Here is a 15,776-nt window from a genome sequence, read left to right as displayed (position 1 = left end):
TACCACACCACATTCGATGACTGGTTCAACACCATCGGAGTTATTAATGAAATGGCGTCTGCGTGCACGTTTACACTTGCTGTTCCCGAATTTAGAGGGGAAGGTAGCGCGGAACCAGAATAATCAGAAGTTTACCCATTACATACACAGTAAAGCTCGCGCATTCAGTGTAGGTGACACGGTATATGTGTGAAATTTCAGCAGTGGACCCTGTTTGGCTTTGGGAGCCATTGTTTCGGAGACTGGTGCGTTATCTTTCCAGGTACAAGTGGGAGATAGAATATCCGTAAGCACGTGGATCATATCCGTGCTAGAGAGACGTTCCAACAATTAACTGATCAACCTTTGATAACGTTGAACCCATTGACTTCTGAGGTGTGTGATTGACCTAGAACAGACATTCCAGATGTTTCAGAAGAGTTGCCAAATTCTGAACTGCCCAGTTCCGATCATATGTCTCATAGTGCAGCTTCTAGATCCTGTCAATCCTGTTCAGGAACCTCCAGTGGTGGAGCTACACCGCTCTAGCCGTGTACAAAGAGCACCTCAAAGACTAGATTTATAATCACCTGAAATTGTATAAATGTTTTTCGGATGTTCAAATGTGCTTTGTAAAGATAATTGCAAAAAACTAAAGGGGGAGGAAATGTGCTAACTGCATGTATTGTCCATCCCTCCTGTTAATCGCGGGTCATGTGATGTACTGTGGGACCTTTGACCAGTGAGCTCTTAGTGTGGGCAATCCGGGAGAGCAGCAGGGGTGGGGTGGTGGGGGAAGAACCATTACAATGAGGGATTGGGTCTAGGTGCAAGCACTCCGAGATGCCCCCGTAATAAAGTTTTACTCTTTCTTTACGAAACCTCTCTGCTCCATTGTGTCATCACATGTGAGCGTGGGGAGATTAAGAGGTGATCAAATCATTGCCTTTAACATGATAAAAGGGTTTGATCGGGTAGATATGGAGAATCTGTTTAGCCAGGGCACATAATCTTAAAATTAGATCCAGGTGATTCAGCAGTAAACTCGGGCAGCAGTTTTTCTCTCTCAGGCTAGTGGAAATCAGGAACTTGTTCCCCAAGGGTAATTGACACAAAATGGCTGCGGTGTTGGGCCCACTGACATTTTCAAAACCAACATCAACAGATCTTAGTTAGGTAAAAAGTCACAGGCACCTAAATGGAGTTGAGGTACAGATCAATCATGATTTAATTGAATGGTGCATTGAGCTTGATGGGCTGAATGGCTCACTCCTGTTCCTATATAATACTCTGTTTCCACTGGTGGATGGGTGTCTCACCAGAGGACACCGAGTTAGGATAATTGGCAAAGGAACCAGAGGGCAGATGAGGGAAAATTGTTTTACAGTTGTTACGATTCAGAATACACTGCATGACAGGGTGACGAAAGCCGATTCAATAATAACGTTTGAAAGGGAATTGGATGTATTCTTGTAAAAGGAGAAAAATAGCAGGGCTAAGGGGAAAGCAGTAGAATGAAACTTATTGGATAGCTCTTTCAAAAAGCCAGCACAGGCACAATGGCTAAATGGCTTCCTTCTGTGCTGAACGACTCTATGATGGGCCTAAAAGCAGATAAAGTGAACTGTGTTCCCTGCATTTTTTACAGGCACGACTGAGGAATTATGATGCAATTGGGGCATTGATTGTCATCGACTCAATTACCAAAAGGATAATCTATTAGTATTGTTACAAAGGAATCTTTGGTCATGATTAGTATCCTTTTCATTCTTTTTCGACCAGTAGGTTTTCTTTTTTCAAAACGGTGAATTTCTCCAAATTGTCAGTTTGCTCAATAATTTGCACTTTTTGTTTGTCCACGCTCTCCATTTTGAATCCTAATGCTGCACCGGGGGAATTTGACACAAAATGGCTACTATGACTGCTAACCAGTGCCAATCCACAAAATAAAGCAATTGACTGGCATTAACCAGCGCTTAGACAACTAAATGATTCTTCTATGGCTGTAACTTTGCTACTCAGTGTGCCTGAGCTGAATGAGAATCTCAGTGTTTCTTTTGTCTCGCTTTTCAGAGCCTTGCTAGACTAACAGATGAATTCAGGAATAGCTGTTGCATTGAGAACTCCCTGCAGGACCTCCAGACGAATGCACGCTTGGCCTCTGAGTGTTTATCGCAGCAGTTCTGTGAAGCAGGGTCACAGACTGACATCATCGGAGAGGTATGTTTTCGAATGCTAAGACCTATTTATAAACTCTTTGGCTAACTTACATTGTGATTTCAGACCGCATTCGCAGAACCTCTGCTGCTCGTACAATTCAAGAAAACAAAATTCAGAATCGGCGCTTTTGTTCCACTGACCACAAGATAAAGCCCACCAATGTTTTCATTTTCAATTAACAAATAGATAAATGATCAAACAGCTTGATCTGGCAGTAGTAGGGTTCCATGTTAAAATTACTTCACATTCTCCTTCCGCTTTACAGAAAATGGCTGTTCAAATTCCAAATCCTGGAGTGACTGGGGATGGTAGTGCAGTTCCTATATTACTGGCCTAGCAACCCACAGAAAGTTGCTTCAAATCCTGCCCTGGGCGTGTTGAGAACTTGAGCAGGGCTTTTCAAAATGTTTAAATAAAAAGCTATTTGTCGGTAAAAGTTATAAGAACCCAACTGGCTCACTGATATCCTTTAGGGAGGGATACTTGCCTTCCTTACCTGGTCTAGCCTTTGTGTGACCCAGTCCCCGATCAACATGGTTGGTTTTACCTGCCGCCTGGATGAGCTAGAATGCCATTCGGATATATTGAACTGCTCAGCGGTTCAAGAAGGCAGAGCACCACCATCTCCACTTCCACGTCCACCTCTGGCATCTAGGGATGCTCAATAAGTGCTGACCTTGACAGTAGCACCTCATGGTGAGTTGCAGTTACGAGGTTGCAGTGGTGGAGTAGATTTGGGATGAGGGAATAGTTGGGTGGGTTGGGTTATGGGAGAAAGTTAGGTGGCTGCGGGCGCACCCAAGTTCCAGGAGTGGGGTTCAGGTGAATATGGGCTGGGAGGATTTGATGAGACTGAAATCGGGGAGGACTGGAAAGAGTTGGGTATGGGATTGTTATTTTTGGAAATGGATATCTAATATATTATATTACATACTGTGTGTAATATTTGATGCATATGGAATGTTTATGGGCCGGACTTCCCAGCCCCACCCACTGCCGGGATCGTCCGGCCCTGCCGAAAGTCGATGGTCTTATTGGCTGGGCCGCCGAATTTCCTGTGGCGACCCCCACTACAGTGAGGCTGTCCTAAGGCTGTGTATTTACCAAGGCGGTGCAGAGGCGGGTAAAAAGATGCGTAGAAGTGCGTGAACAACAAGCTGGTTTTTGACCAGGTTCATGGGGACATGGTGGTGTCGTGGCTATGTCACTGGGCTAGCGGCCTAGAAGCCCAGGCCAATGCTCTGAGGGCACGGCTTTAAATCCCAACACGGCAGCCGATTAGAATTTAAATTCAATTAATAAAAATCTGGAATTGCAAGTTAGTCTCAGTAACCATGACAATCATCCATTGTTGTAAAAACCCACCTGGTTCACTAACGCCCTTTAGGGAAGGATATTCTGCCATCCTTACCTGGTCTGGCCTACATGTGACTCCAGACCCACAGCAATATGGTTGACTCTTAACTGCCCTCTGAAATGGCCCAGCAAACCACTCGGTTCAAGGGCAATTAGGGATGGGTGACAAATGCTCAATAAAGGAAAAAAAGGCCCCTTTTAACGTTGTTTCGCTTTAATGTCAGTGAGTTAACTGTAATGTATTCTCATTTAACGTCCTGAGTTTCATTTTAAAGTAATTTCCCTCCATTCTGACATAGAGCCACGTGATCCGATTCGCACCATTTTGGAGTGGCCTCTCCTGCTCCTTACCCTTTCTCTCACTGTCGATGCCCCGACATGCGGCCTCACCTGCTCCCTGACTCCCCCTCACGCTCCTCCTTGATCCCACCAAACCTCCCACTCCCCGACTCTCCTGCTCACCGTTTTGTTCTCCTGAACCTCCATTGCTGTTCAGGGAAGGACCTGGATCCAGATCCAACTGCGATCCGAAGCCAGCGCTCTAGGATTGTCAAAGTGCGGACCCTGACGATGCAGAATTGCTGAACTGGGGCTGCTATAATTGATATTTGTTTGAACGCACACAATAGTACAGGTACCGTATGTAAAAGCAGGAATGAGTTTACTTTCACTCCAAGTCACTGTCTCCTGCGCACTTCCCCATCATTGTTCACTGCAGTCATGTCCCAGGGTTCTAGCACCACCGCAGATACTTATTTCCAGAGTCACATCTCGAAAATCCGTTAGCCCTGTGCAAAACACCTTCTTCCTTTCCAAACTCGAGGCTGAATATGACAGAGTTCTTTTTTTTAGTGGTTTGAGTGGAATACTTCAGTCAAAGCTGCTCCCCCTGCCTCTTGCTGTTCATCTCCAGAGGCCTCGCTCACAGTGGGGTTCAGTAGAGGGAAGCCGCGAGCAGGAGCATTTTAAAAAAGCACCCATTATAACAGCCCCAGCTCGGCACTTCTGCATCATCATGACCCGCATTTCCACAATCCTGGAGCTCCGACATCTGATCTGGATTTGGACCTTCTTTGAACTGGAATGCAGATTCAGGAGAGGGAAGGGGCGAACAGGACGGTCAGGTAGCGGTGAAGTTTGGCAAGAGGAAGGATTGGCGAGAGGGAGAGTCAGGAAGTGACACAGGCCACAGGCTTAGTTATAAGTTACAAGAGTGTAACTACTGTCCACCAGTTTTTTCTGACCCTTGGTATTCCAAATCTCCACCCATATTGATTTTACTTCCTGATCTTCTGAGTGAGGATCCATCCTCACTAATGTCCTGATGTCATCCTTTATTATCAGGACTACCCCTCCTACTTTCCCATCCTGCCTGTCTTTTGGAAGGCTTGTGCACCCTGGAATATTATTTCTCAACCTTGATCACCTTGCAACAATGTCTCTGCAATGGTGATCGGATGAAACCAATTCATCTCTCTATGTGGCTAATTCGCCTATCCTGTTACAAATACAATGTGTACTCAGGCAAAGAGCCTTTAATTTTATTTTTTACTACTATTCTTTGAAGTAGTTTTACTACTACTTTTCATGAAAAGTATTTTTACCGCTCTATTCTCTCAATTTTTCTCTTTAGATTTCTAGCAACAACACAACCTTTGGAGCTCCTAGTTGCAGTTGCAGGGGTTAGACAGTATGTATCAACCTGACTACACTGTCCCCTATCACTACGTCATTGCCCCTGCAAAACTCCCTCTACTTGAATGGCTTCCTGCACTATAGTGCTTTGGTCAGTTGTCCAATCACTCTGCGGTACATGTTTTCTCAATTACACAGAAAGCAAGTACCTCATACCAGTTGGTCAAAGTCAAGGACTGACGCTCCTCCACCTCTACATCCTGGACCCCCATACTTAACAGTGAGGATGAGTTAATTGAGAGGAATACTAGGAGTAACCAGGATGCAAAAAATCAAGATTGGCTTAATAAGAACATGGCTTGGACAAGAATACGCACCTACACAAAAGATCAGAGAAAGATGACTGCGATGGTTTGGGTAGCTTTTGTTTTAATTCATTCATGGGATGTGGGCTTCGCTGCCTGGGCCAGGATTTATTGCGCACCCCTAGTTGCCCTTGAGAAGGTGGTGGTGAGCTGCCTTCTTGAACTGCTGCAGCCAATGTGGTGTAGGTACACCCACAGTGCTGTTAGGGAGGGAGCTCCAGGATTTTGACCCAGCGACAGTGAAGGAACAGCGATATATTTCCAAGTCAGGATGGTGAGTGACCTGGAGGGGAACATGCAGGTGGTGGCGTTCCCATGCATCTGCTTCCCTTGTCCTTCTAGATGGTAGAGGTCGCGGGTTTAGAAGGTGCTGTTGAAGGATCCCTAGTGAGTTGCTGCAGTGTATCTTTGTAGATGGTACACACTGCTGCCACTGTGTCGGTGGTGGAGGAAGTGAATGTTTAATGTGGTAGATGGGGTGCCAATCAAGCAGGCTGCTTTGTCCTGGATGGTGTCATACTTCTTGAGTGTTGTGGGAGCTGCACTCATGCAGGCAAGTGGAGAGTATTTCATCACATTCCTGACATGAGCCTTGTAGTTGGTGGACAGGCTTTGGGGAGTCAGGAGGTGAGTTACTCGCTGCAGAATTCTGAGCCGCTGACCTGTTCTTGTATTTATATTGCTGGTCTAGTTCAGTTTCTGGTTGATGGTAACCCCCGGATGTTGATGGTGGGGGATTCAGCAATGGTAATGCCATTGAATGTTAAGGGGAGGTGGTTGGATTCTCTCTTGTTGGAGATGGCCATTGCCTGGTACTTGTGTGGCGCAAATGTTACTTGCTACTTATCAACCCTTGCCTGAGTGTTGGTCAGGTCTTGCTGCATTTGGGCACGGATTGCTTCAGTATCTGAGAAGTAGCAAATGGTGCTGAACATGGTGCAATCATCAGTGAACATTCTCACTTCTGACCTTATGATGGAGGGAAGGTCATTGATGAAGCAACTGAAGATGGTTGGGCCAGTTCCCTGAGGAACTCCTTCAGTGATGTCCTGGGAGTGAGATGATTGACTGCCAATGACCACAACCATTTTCCTTTGTGCTATGTATGACTCCAATCAGTGGAGAGTTTTTCCTCTGATTCCCATTACTTCAGTTTTGCTAGGGCTTCTTGATTCCACACTTGGTTAAATGCTGCCTTAATGTCAAGGGCGGTCACTCTCATCTCACCTCACCTCTTGAGTTCAGCTATTCTGTCCATGCTTGGACCAAAGCTATAATGAAATCATGAGCTGAGTGGCCCTGGCAGAAACCAAACTGATTGTCAGTGAGCAGGCTATTGCTGAGTAAGTGCTGCTTGATAGCACTGTTGAAGACCCCTTCCATTACTTTACTGATGATCGAGAGGAGACTGATGGGGTGGTGACTGGCCGGGTTGGATTTGTCCTGTTTTTTGTGGACAGGACATACCTGAGCAGTTTTCCATATTGCAGAGTAGATGCCAATGTTCTAGCTGTACTGGGACAGCTTGGCTAGGGACACAACTAGTTCTGGAGCACAAGTCTTCAGAGCTATTGCTGGAACTTTCTGGAATGGAAACAGCTAGGATACCTTCATGACCCTGTACACTTATTCCTACATAGAACAAGAAGCAGAGCTAGAGCAATGAAACACTGGATAGACAATGTCAAGTCATTTGTCACCAAAAGGGATTCAGATGACTGAAGAGGACAGGCTAGTTCAGAACTGATAGCAATGGAGTGAATTCATTTGCCTCATCGTCATTGCTTATAGATGTTTGTGTTGGGCTGGTGTAGAAACCAACATGACTGCAACATTTTGGAGCGATTCAGTTTGTTTTGAAAGACCTCATCAGTCTTGTACTTGGAAAGCAAATATTTTATACTAGTGGCTGATTGGTAGCTCCCAGAGGGATTTTGGTTGATTCTGAGCTGTTTGCTGAGTTGTAGCTTTTTCCTACCTGTTTAATGAATGCAAGTTAATTAGCATAAATCAGTTATCAAATAGTGATTTAATAACCTTTTTAATCAACATAATGCTTGAACCAGTGACCATTGTCCTATCTCCCCTGAAAACTTTGTGAAGAAAACTTCAGTGTAATGGATTTGTGTTACCCACAGAACTTTTAATTATAGATATAGGTTCATTCTGCGCATCTTCTCCACTTATGTAGTTTTGCTTCCTAGAATCTAAATGGAAATTCTTTCATGCCTGGGGGGCATGATTAACAATCATGCTCAATTGCATGCAGTTTACATATAAGATGTAAATCCATCATTTCAGGGCTGTTAATTTGTGGATTTACTCCTTTCGAGGAATATGGTTTGGTTTCCCCAGATCATGCTGCTGGTCTAGGAGAGGAGCAAACCTTTTCGAAAAACTGTTGTTCACGTTGCTTAAGAGAAATGAAAAAGAGCCTTCCCCAGTCTGGCAGTTGAAGACTGTGGCATTGGTGCAATGATGGTGCCTTTTTGTGAACTGTTACATTTCAGCGATCATCTTTGCACATTGTTGACTTGAACTTGTTTAAAAGTATTGCGTCCTTTTAACTAAATATTTTCAAAAGAGCCAAGTCCCCCCACTTTCAACGCAAACATTTGAGCCACGTCTGAACTAAGAGCTTAGATTTACGAATGTTTGCTCTTAATAAAGTTAATGCTTTCCCTTTCACAGTTTTCATGTGGCGGAAGGTCCAAACTGGCAGACAGAGTTCGACTTAGTTGGCAGTATGAAGAAGCTAAGAAGAGGTATGAAAAATTAAATGTCTTCTGCAGTGACCATTGTTTCTTGTCTCTCAATTCTTACCTGTTTCCTTTTTTGCCTCCTCCTTTACTTTTTCTTAACATACTATGCTATTAAATTGTATTTCAAAAAGGACTGTTGAAGAATCTGCTGGTACAAATTCTATACAAAAGAGCACATTGAAGGTAATTAGGGCACTGAGGACGATCACCATATACATTGTAGACAAACTCTTGACGGAGAGAAATGACATTTTGACCCATGTCCACGTGATCCTGTGGCTGGTTCAGTATGTGGCTGCCATGTAAAATATTGGGTTCAAATACTCAATACATCTAAGAATTACTTAGGGTTTACAGCACAGAAACAGGCCATTCAGTCCAACCAGCCCATGCTGGTGTTTAAGCTGCACTTGAGCCTCCTTCATCTTTCCTCATCTAAATCTACCATTGTAACTCTGTTCCCTTTTCTAAAAAAAAGAGACTTGTCTAAGCTTTTCGTCTGCACTCATCAGGACACTTTGCAAGAATACCAATATAAGGGGAAACCAACAATTTATACTGAATGTGAAGAGAGTGCTGATTGGTTGGCAAGTGGCATTGCCATGGAAAATGCATCTGTGATGGTGACTGACAGTTAACTACCAAGCATTGTTTGAAATTTAAACCAGGTAGCTTGACCCTGATTGGTTAAGGCATTACCCTGAGGAATGAGTCAGTGAATGGCTGTCACTTATTTTGTTTAGCTGAAACAGGCACAATGTGTGTACATGTTCTTTCTGTCTGCAAAGAACAGGGCCCTGTGTATTAATATGTGTTGCTCCAGGACACACAACTGCACCACACTACGAGCCCAACTGACAATCTTAAATTGGTTGTCAGCGTAATTCTTAGCACACTGAGGGTTATTTAGCAAATATTGTCCGATCGCGGAGCAAAAGGTATGTCAAAAATTCGAGCAACAGATGAAGCTAGCTGTTTCATGCTGCTACTATTCAATAGCAACACGAGAGGTATTCACCACTAACAGGATGCTGCCGTCAAGGCAAAAAGACATTTTGCCTATCATACAAATGTCAACCAATCATCACTCTCTTCACGTACAGTGTGGGCAGAATTTTACAACAGCAGGATTTTACGTTTCCGTTGTTGTCAATGGGATTTATAATGTCTCCCTGCATTTTACCAAAACGGGGCCGTAAAATTCTGCCCTATAAGTTGTTCTTTCCCCTAATATTAGTATTCTTGCGAGTGCCCTGATGAGTGCAAGATGAAAAGCTTAGACATGTCTAGACACGTCTCTTTTTTTTTCAGCAATACTCAAGTTCTGTACTACCAAATATTCCTTTTACTCCGTATGCTTGTCTAGCTTCTCCTTAAATGCATCTGTACTATTCACTTCAACCACTCCCTGTGGTAGCAAGTTCCACATTCTTACCATTCTCTGGATAAATAAATTTCTTCTGAACTCCCTAGTGGGTTTCTTGGTAACGATCTTATATTGATGGCCTCTAGTTATGCTCTTCCCCTCAAGAGGAAACATTCTCTCTGTATCCACTCCATCAAAACCTTTCATCATTTTAAAAACCTCCATTAGGTTACCCCTCAGCCTTCTTTCCAGAGAAGACTCAACCTGTCAGTCCTTTCCTGATGTACACCCATGGATTTCGAGTATCGCCCTTGTAAACCTTCTCTGCACCCTCTCCAGTGTGTCTCTATCCTCATTATAATATGGTGATCAGAACAGCACAAGTACTCTGAAGTGTGGCCTAACAAAGGTTTGATGCAAGTTTAACATAACTTCCCTACTTTTCAAGTCTGTCCCTCTAGAAGTTAAGCCTAGTGCTTGATTTGCTTTTTTTATGGCCTTGCTAACCTATTAGTGATTGGTGTATTTGTACTCGGTGATCCCTTTGTTCCTCTACCTCACCTTGACTTCCACCTTTCAAGTAGTAAGTGACCTCTCCTATTCTTCCTACCAATGTGTACTACCTCAAATTTATCTGTGTTGGAATTCATTTGCCAATTATTTGCCCATTCTGCAAGTTGAGTCATGTCCTCCTGTAATTTGTTGCAGCTGTCCTCCATATTGATTCTCTTTCACCACCCCACACAATTCGGTTATCATCAACAAATTTAGAATTTGGCTCATTGATTCCGAATCCAGTCCAATTGTGACATTAAATCTTCTCTCAATTTCTGTGATTCTCCTGAGCCAGTTAGCTCAGTTGGCTAGATGCCTAGCATGTGGCGCAGAATAATGCCAACGGTGTGGGTTCGATTCCCATTCCGGCTAAGGTAGGTTTGGGACCTGCTTCCCCATCCTGCCCCTGAGAGCAGAAGCGCAATGGCAAAAGACCACTGACAACAGCTGCTAAGAAAATGGCTCAGGTCAAAGCATCAGCAGACAATGTACCAAGGACCTGCCTTCGGGCAGAGCACACGAACGAATCAATGAATCTTGCCTTGATTTTCTTTCCTTAAGGCCCCTGGGTAACACTTTCCCTCAGAGATGGTTAGGGAAGGTAACTAGACCCTCTTTACCCAGTCTGGCCTATATGCACCTCCACTCCCACACCAAGGTGGTTGACTCTTAAATGTCCTCTGAAGTTGCCTCACAAGTCATTTAGTTGTCTGATTGATTCCAGAAGAAGGCACACCAACTCCTCAGCAAAACTGGGGATGGGCAATAAATGCCCCTGTGAATGATTTTTTTGCTGTTTGGAATAGAGAGTACCAGGAATATACCAGACGATGCATTGAGTACAATGACCAGGTCTGTTGAATGAATTCTTGAAATGCCATTTATTTTGCACCACTTGTTGATAATTAGATATTAATACGTGATTTTCAATGTAGAATCTATGCAATACCAATGGAAGGGACAACATGGGACCTTCCCACTAGCAGTTTGTAAATTAGTTGATCACTGAACCCAGAGGATTTATACTCAAGCCCTTAACTTTTCTGGTGAATTTGGTTGCTCATTACTGGATATCGCTGCTGGTGAATGGGGCATGCCACTGTGTGTTTTTAATAACAGCATGATTGCACTGTTTTTAGTATGAAGGTGGCTCAGTGGGTAGGTGCAGTCAATGTTATGGTTCTGAGCCTCATAGATCATTAAGGCCCCAGGTCCAAACCATGAGCTGTGCTGAATTAGCTAATCTTGGGTTGAGTAATAGTGGTGGTGATGAGGGAATACAATCTTCCTGCATCTTGGGGGTGGGAGAAATCAACTGAGCTTGTCACAGCACCTCATTGTCCGTTGAACTCTTGCCGGGGATCTGTGAATGTTGGGCGATCCCTATGTCCATCTTAGCTGGGATGTAGTTTGCAGTTAAATAATCTGTTGACTTTTACTGACTAGGTTCAGACTTGAAGGCTGGCCACTTGGTTAAATGCAGAGGTCAGTAAGCATTGGTGGACCTGTACCCAAGATAGAGTCAGTGCTTTCAGCAGGGGAGGGAACCTGGATGCAACACATCGCCTCAAAAAGTGAAACCCCATAAAGCGGTAGAGGGTCTGCTCTTCTGAGATTACATCTAAGGCTGTGCTATATGTGCTTTTGTACAGTGTGGAAAAGTATTCCATTCTCAGCACTGATATCCATTATTGAGCGCACAATTCTCCAAATTAAGAACAAAGTTAAGGAATGGCATGAATAAATGATCTAGCAGGATCAAAAGGCAAACTGTTTTCCCCCTTTGGCTGCTCTGGGATAACCACTTTTGAGAAAAGGGGCGTGTTGTGCTAGAGGAGTGCTGCAATGTTGTGTGAGGGTAAGTGCGTTGAATATATTGCTGCAGCTATTATCTTTGTGGTCGCATTCTTCGTTTATCATGCATTCCTGCCCTTAGCTTGTTGGGATTACTGAAGAGCCTTTGTGTTTAAATGCATTACAGTGTTTTCACTGCAGCTCTCTGTGGCCGACATGAGTACCCAGAATTAGTTCCAGCACGTTGTGGGCGAGAGAATTTGCTGTGTTGCACTAATTTTTCAGCAAGAAATATCATTTCTGTAACTCTTTAATTCACAGAGAGAAGCAATTTTTTTGCTTCCTGACAGCTCCCCTCGTACTCATTTGTAAATGTTTAGTGCCATGTTTTATAAACATAAAATAAAATGCGCAGCAAAATCCATTTTTCGATTCTTTTTTAAGAGGACGTTTTTTTATGAACGCCAGGAACTGCCAATACTGAATGTGAAAGGGATCTTTCAAACAGAGCAAATCTAAAAACTTATGGAAAGAAACCGATAGCCAGACAACTATTTTAATGCCTTTGTTTGTATTCCAGAAGAAATATTTAGGACAAGTCCAGCCACAAGTTAAAAGTCCTGCATTTATATACCACCTCTCACAACCTTGGGACATTCCAAGTTGCTTTACAATATGTTGTAACAGGAAGTTGAGTGAGTTTAGTGTAAGTAATGGACCCGAACTGCCTCGGAAGCTTATTTACCGTTGAGGATGTCATAAAATGGATACGTTTGTGTATTTCAACAAAGAGCAAACTTGTCAAAGCACCAACTTGTGACTGTATTGAGAATCTCTCATGTTCATCTTATGAGCTGATTTGCTGTACTGGCCTCGTTAACTGCCCCCAATGCTCAGTAAATACGGGACACAAAAGTTTTGTGGGAATATTCCTACAGTACGACAGTGATTATACTTCAAAAGAAGTACTCCATTAGCTGTAAAGCGCTTTTAGATATCCCACGGTTGTGAAAGGCACTGCTACATTAATACAAGTGCATCCTTCTTTCTATTCGTTGTGTAACTTGTGGCACGATAACTGAGACATAAGATAGACCTTAAAGGGCTGTGACATTGATATGATGAGGAGAAGGCCCCAGGCATTCTTGGTTAAGTACATTCTGTTCAGTACCTGTCCCTCTCACTTACCAATAGCTGCAACAGCAGAGTCACCATCTGGATTCTCTCATCCGATTTGTGAAATGCACTCGTTCCACAAGGTCAGCACTCATACCAGAGCCACTCTTCTTACAACATATCTGTGGCTTTGAGGAAATATGGCAACATTTGGTATTAAATGCAAGGGATGTAATCGTGAGGTGGGTTAATTAGACAAATGTTTGAGGGGGATAAGTAAATCATCTTGACAGCCTTGGCAGAAAGGTGAGCGTTGTTAGTCAGCATCAGATCAGAAACGGGCACCCCCTGCTGGCTGTATAAATTTACTGCATCCATCCACGAACTCATCGGAGAAAGAACATACAAGCTTGGGAACAAAATAGTCACTCACTGCATCGATTAACTTTTATTTACAACTCTGTGGGACAGGTCTTGACTGGGTGAAGGAATGTACCGGAGAAAGTGAGTCAGCAAGCCATTTTACATTCCCCTCTTGCACTCTTTCTTTCTGTTTCTCCATCTCTCTGCCTCTCTTTCTCTGTCTCTCTCTCTCGCTCTCTTGCGGTCCTTCTCTAAACCCCTTCTAAAAGCTCTTATATCACCCACCATGTGAGGAGACCAACACTGGGCCTTGTATTCGAACAGAGGCTGAATCCAGGCGGCTTGCTGAAGGACAGTGTAGTCTGTTTTCCTTTGTCTGCTGCTTATCCTGTAAATTCACTGTCACCGAGTTTGCTCTAGCTGTCAGTTTGTGCTGCTCCAGGTCTATAAGGCTCGCAGGATTGCTTAACTATCCTGTGCTGATGGGGAGTGAATCAACAGCCAAGATATGATGGTAGCGTGGTGATTATGTGACTGAATTTGTAATCTGGAGGCATGGACTGGTAACCCAGGGAACGTGTCAGTTTGAGCGCTGGAATCCATTTTTTTAAGAAAGTGGAGCTTAAAAATCTTCTGTCAGTAAAAATGAGCTTCAAGCTGCCCGATTGCTATTAAAAACCCATCTGCCTCACGATTGTCTTTAAGGGAAGGAAAGCCGTGTTTGGTTTATATGTGACTCCAGTCCCACGCCGACGCGGTTGACACTTGGGTGCTTGCTAGGTCACTTCTGAGGACAGCTATGTTGCGTCAAAAACCATTGGGATTACTTTAAGCAGAAGGCCACCAGCAGCTCCTCAGGGTAACTAGGGATAAGTGATAAATGCCAAACCCCAAGGATGGAAACATTGAATCTGCAAAGTCAACTGTGTTCAACAAAGTTCAGGGTGGAGGAAAATAAGCCTGGGCACCTAATGGTATTTTGACATCTTTTTTGTTTCCAAGAGGAAATATGGACGACAACTTGAACTGTTTGTGACTATTTCTTGTTGGTGTGGGAAACTATAGCTTTGCTCCGATATTAACCGTAACCTTACCCCTTTGTTTCTTCGTTTCTCTCTCTCTCTCCATGCTGCCCCACCCATCCACATATCACACAGGGTTTCCAGCATCCAGCTACAGCTAGCTCAGTTGGACAATGAGACATGGCCAGGAAGGGCTGAGGTTGATTGGGACCGTCTCCAACTGATCAGAGAGAAGGAGGCACTGCTGCAGGAGCTGCAGCTCATCAGCCAACAGAAGCGTTTGCCCGAGGAAATGGCCCGACTGGAGGCAGAACGCCTGCGTCTGGAGGATGATATCCAGCAAGCACGATCCATCCCGTGTCAGGAGTTTGCTGAAAGGTTTGTGTTTCTTTTATAGCTGGGGAATATAAATTAAACCACCTCCGTGCTCTTACCACAGCCAAACAACTTGCATTCATGTCGTGGAGGCCATTCAGCCACGAGGTCTGTGCTGGCCCTTTGTAAGACCTATCCAATTAGTCTGTCGGCCCTGCTCTGCCCTCAAATCCTTCTGCTAAAAACACCTTTTACATCGGAAACATTCCCAGGATTAGGATCAGAATCAGACTGAGCCAAAAAAAAATTAAGTCAGGTGGCTAAAAGTTTGGTCAAAGAGTTAGATTTTAAGAAGCAGCTTAGAGGAGAGAGAGAGGGAGGTTTAGGAGGGACATATTAATTCAGTTATCAAACAGCTGGCAGCAGGCTTTTTAAAAATCTGTTCATGGGATGTGAGGATCGCTGGCTAGGCCAGCATTTATTGCTGTGATAGATTCAGCTACCTGAAAATGGTTGAAGAATATTGTATGTTGGTTGGGGGAGGTGGGGGTGGAGAAACAGCTCTATCAAGAGACTAAGGTGTGTCCGCTCACCCAGCCCTTTCCACTAAGACCTGTAGTGAAAACTGGCCATCTGCAGTTCACTGCCAATAATCACCATGGCTATTGAGCTTTGCCAGGAATCCTCCTTGATAAGGTGGGCTCAGTGATTGTTTGCCTTTTTGACAATTGACTCCTATTCTGCATTTTATTTATTTTTAAACAGACTACCAATTGCCTAATTTATAGAAAGTTGGGGTAACTTAGATTTTGGGCAAAATTGTAAAGCTCCCAATGCCTGATCAGGTACCCATTAAATTAATGGAAATGAAAATGGGAAGAGATCTTTCGTGACCAACTGACCTGTTATTGCCCTTTTTGTACTACTG

General features: G+C 43.9%; 1 protein-coding gene across 2 annotated transcripts in view; it reads left to right on the top strand.

Annotated features, from left to right (window-relative positions):
• Nucleotides 1-15,776, top strand: part of wwc3 (WWC family member 3) — a 233,251-nt gene that overhangs the window by 159,555 nt on the left and 57,920 nt on the right. For both annotated transcript variants that reach the window (XM_078559419.1, XM_078559418.1), the window contains exons 7-9: nt 2,053-2,199; nt 8,247-8,320; nt 14,669-14,911. In XM_078559419.1, coding sequence (XP_078415545.1) covers nt 2,053-2,199; nt 8,247-8,320; nt 14,669-14,911 — 464 coding nt within the window. The remainder of the gene's footprint in view (nt 1-2,052; nt 2,200-8,246; nt 8,321-14,668; nt 14,912-15,776) is intronic.

The sequence above is a fragment of the Cetorhinus maximus genome, chromosome 16 (genome assembly GCF_964194155.1).
Source record: "Cetorhinus maximus chromosome 16, sCetMax3.hap1.1, whole genome shotgun sequence".
Lineage (NCBI taxonomy): Eukaryota > Metazoa > Chordata > Chondrichthyes > Lamniformes > Cetorhinidae > Cetorhinus > Cetorhinus maximus.
The sequence above is the reverse complement of the archived record's forward strand: the minus strand, read 5'-3'. Positions and strand labels throughout refer to the sequence as shown.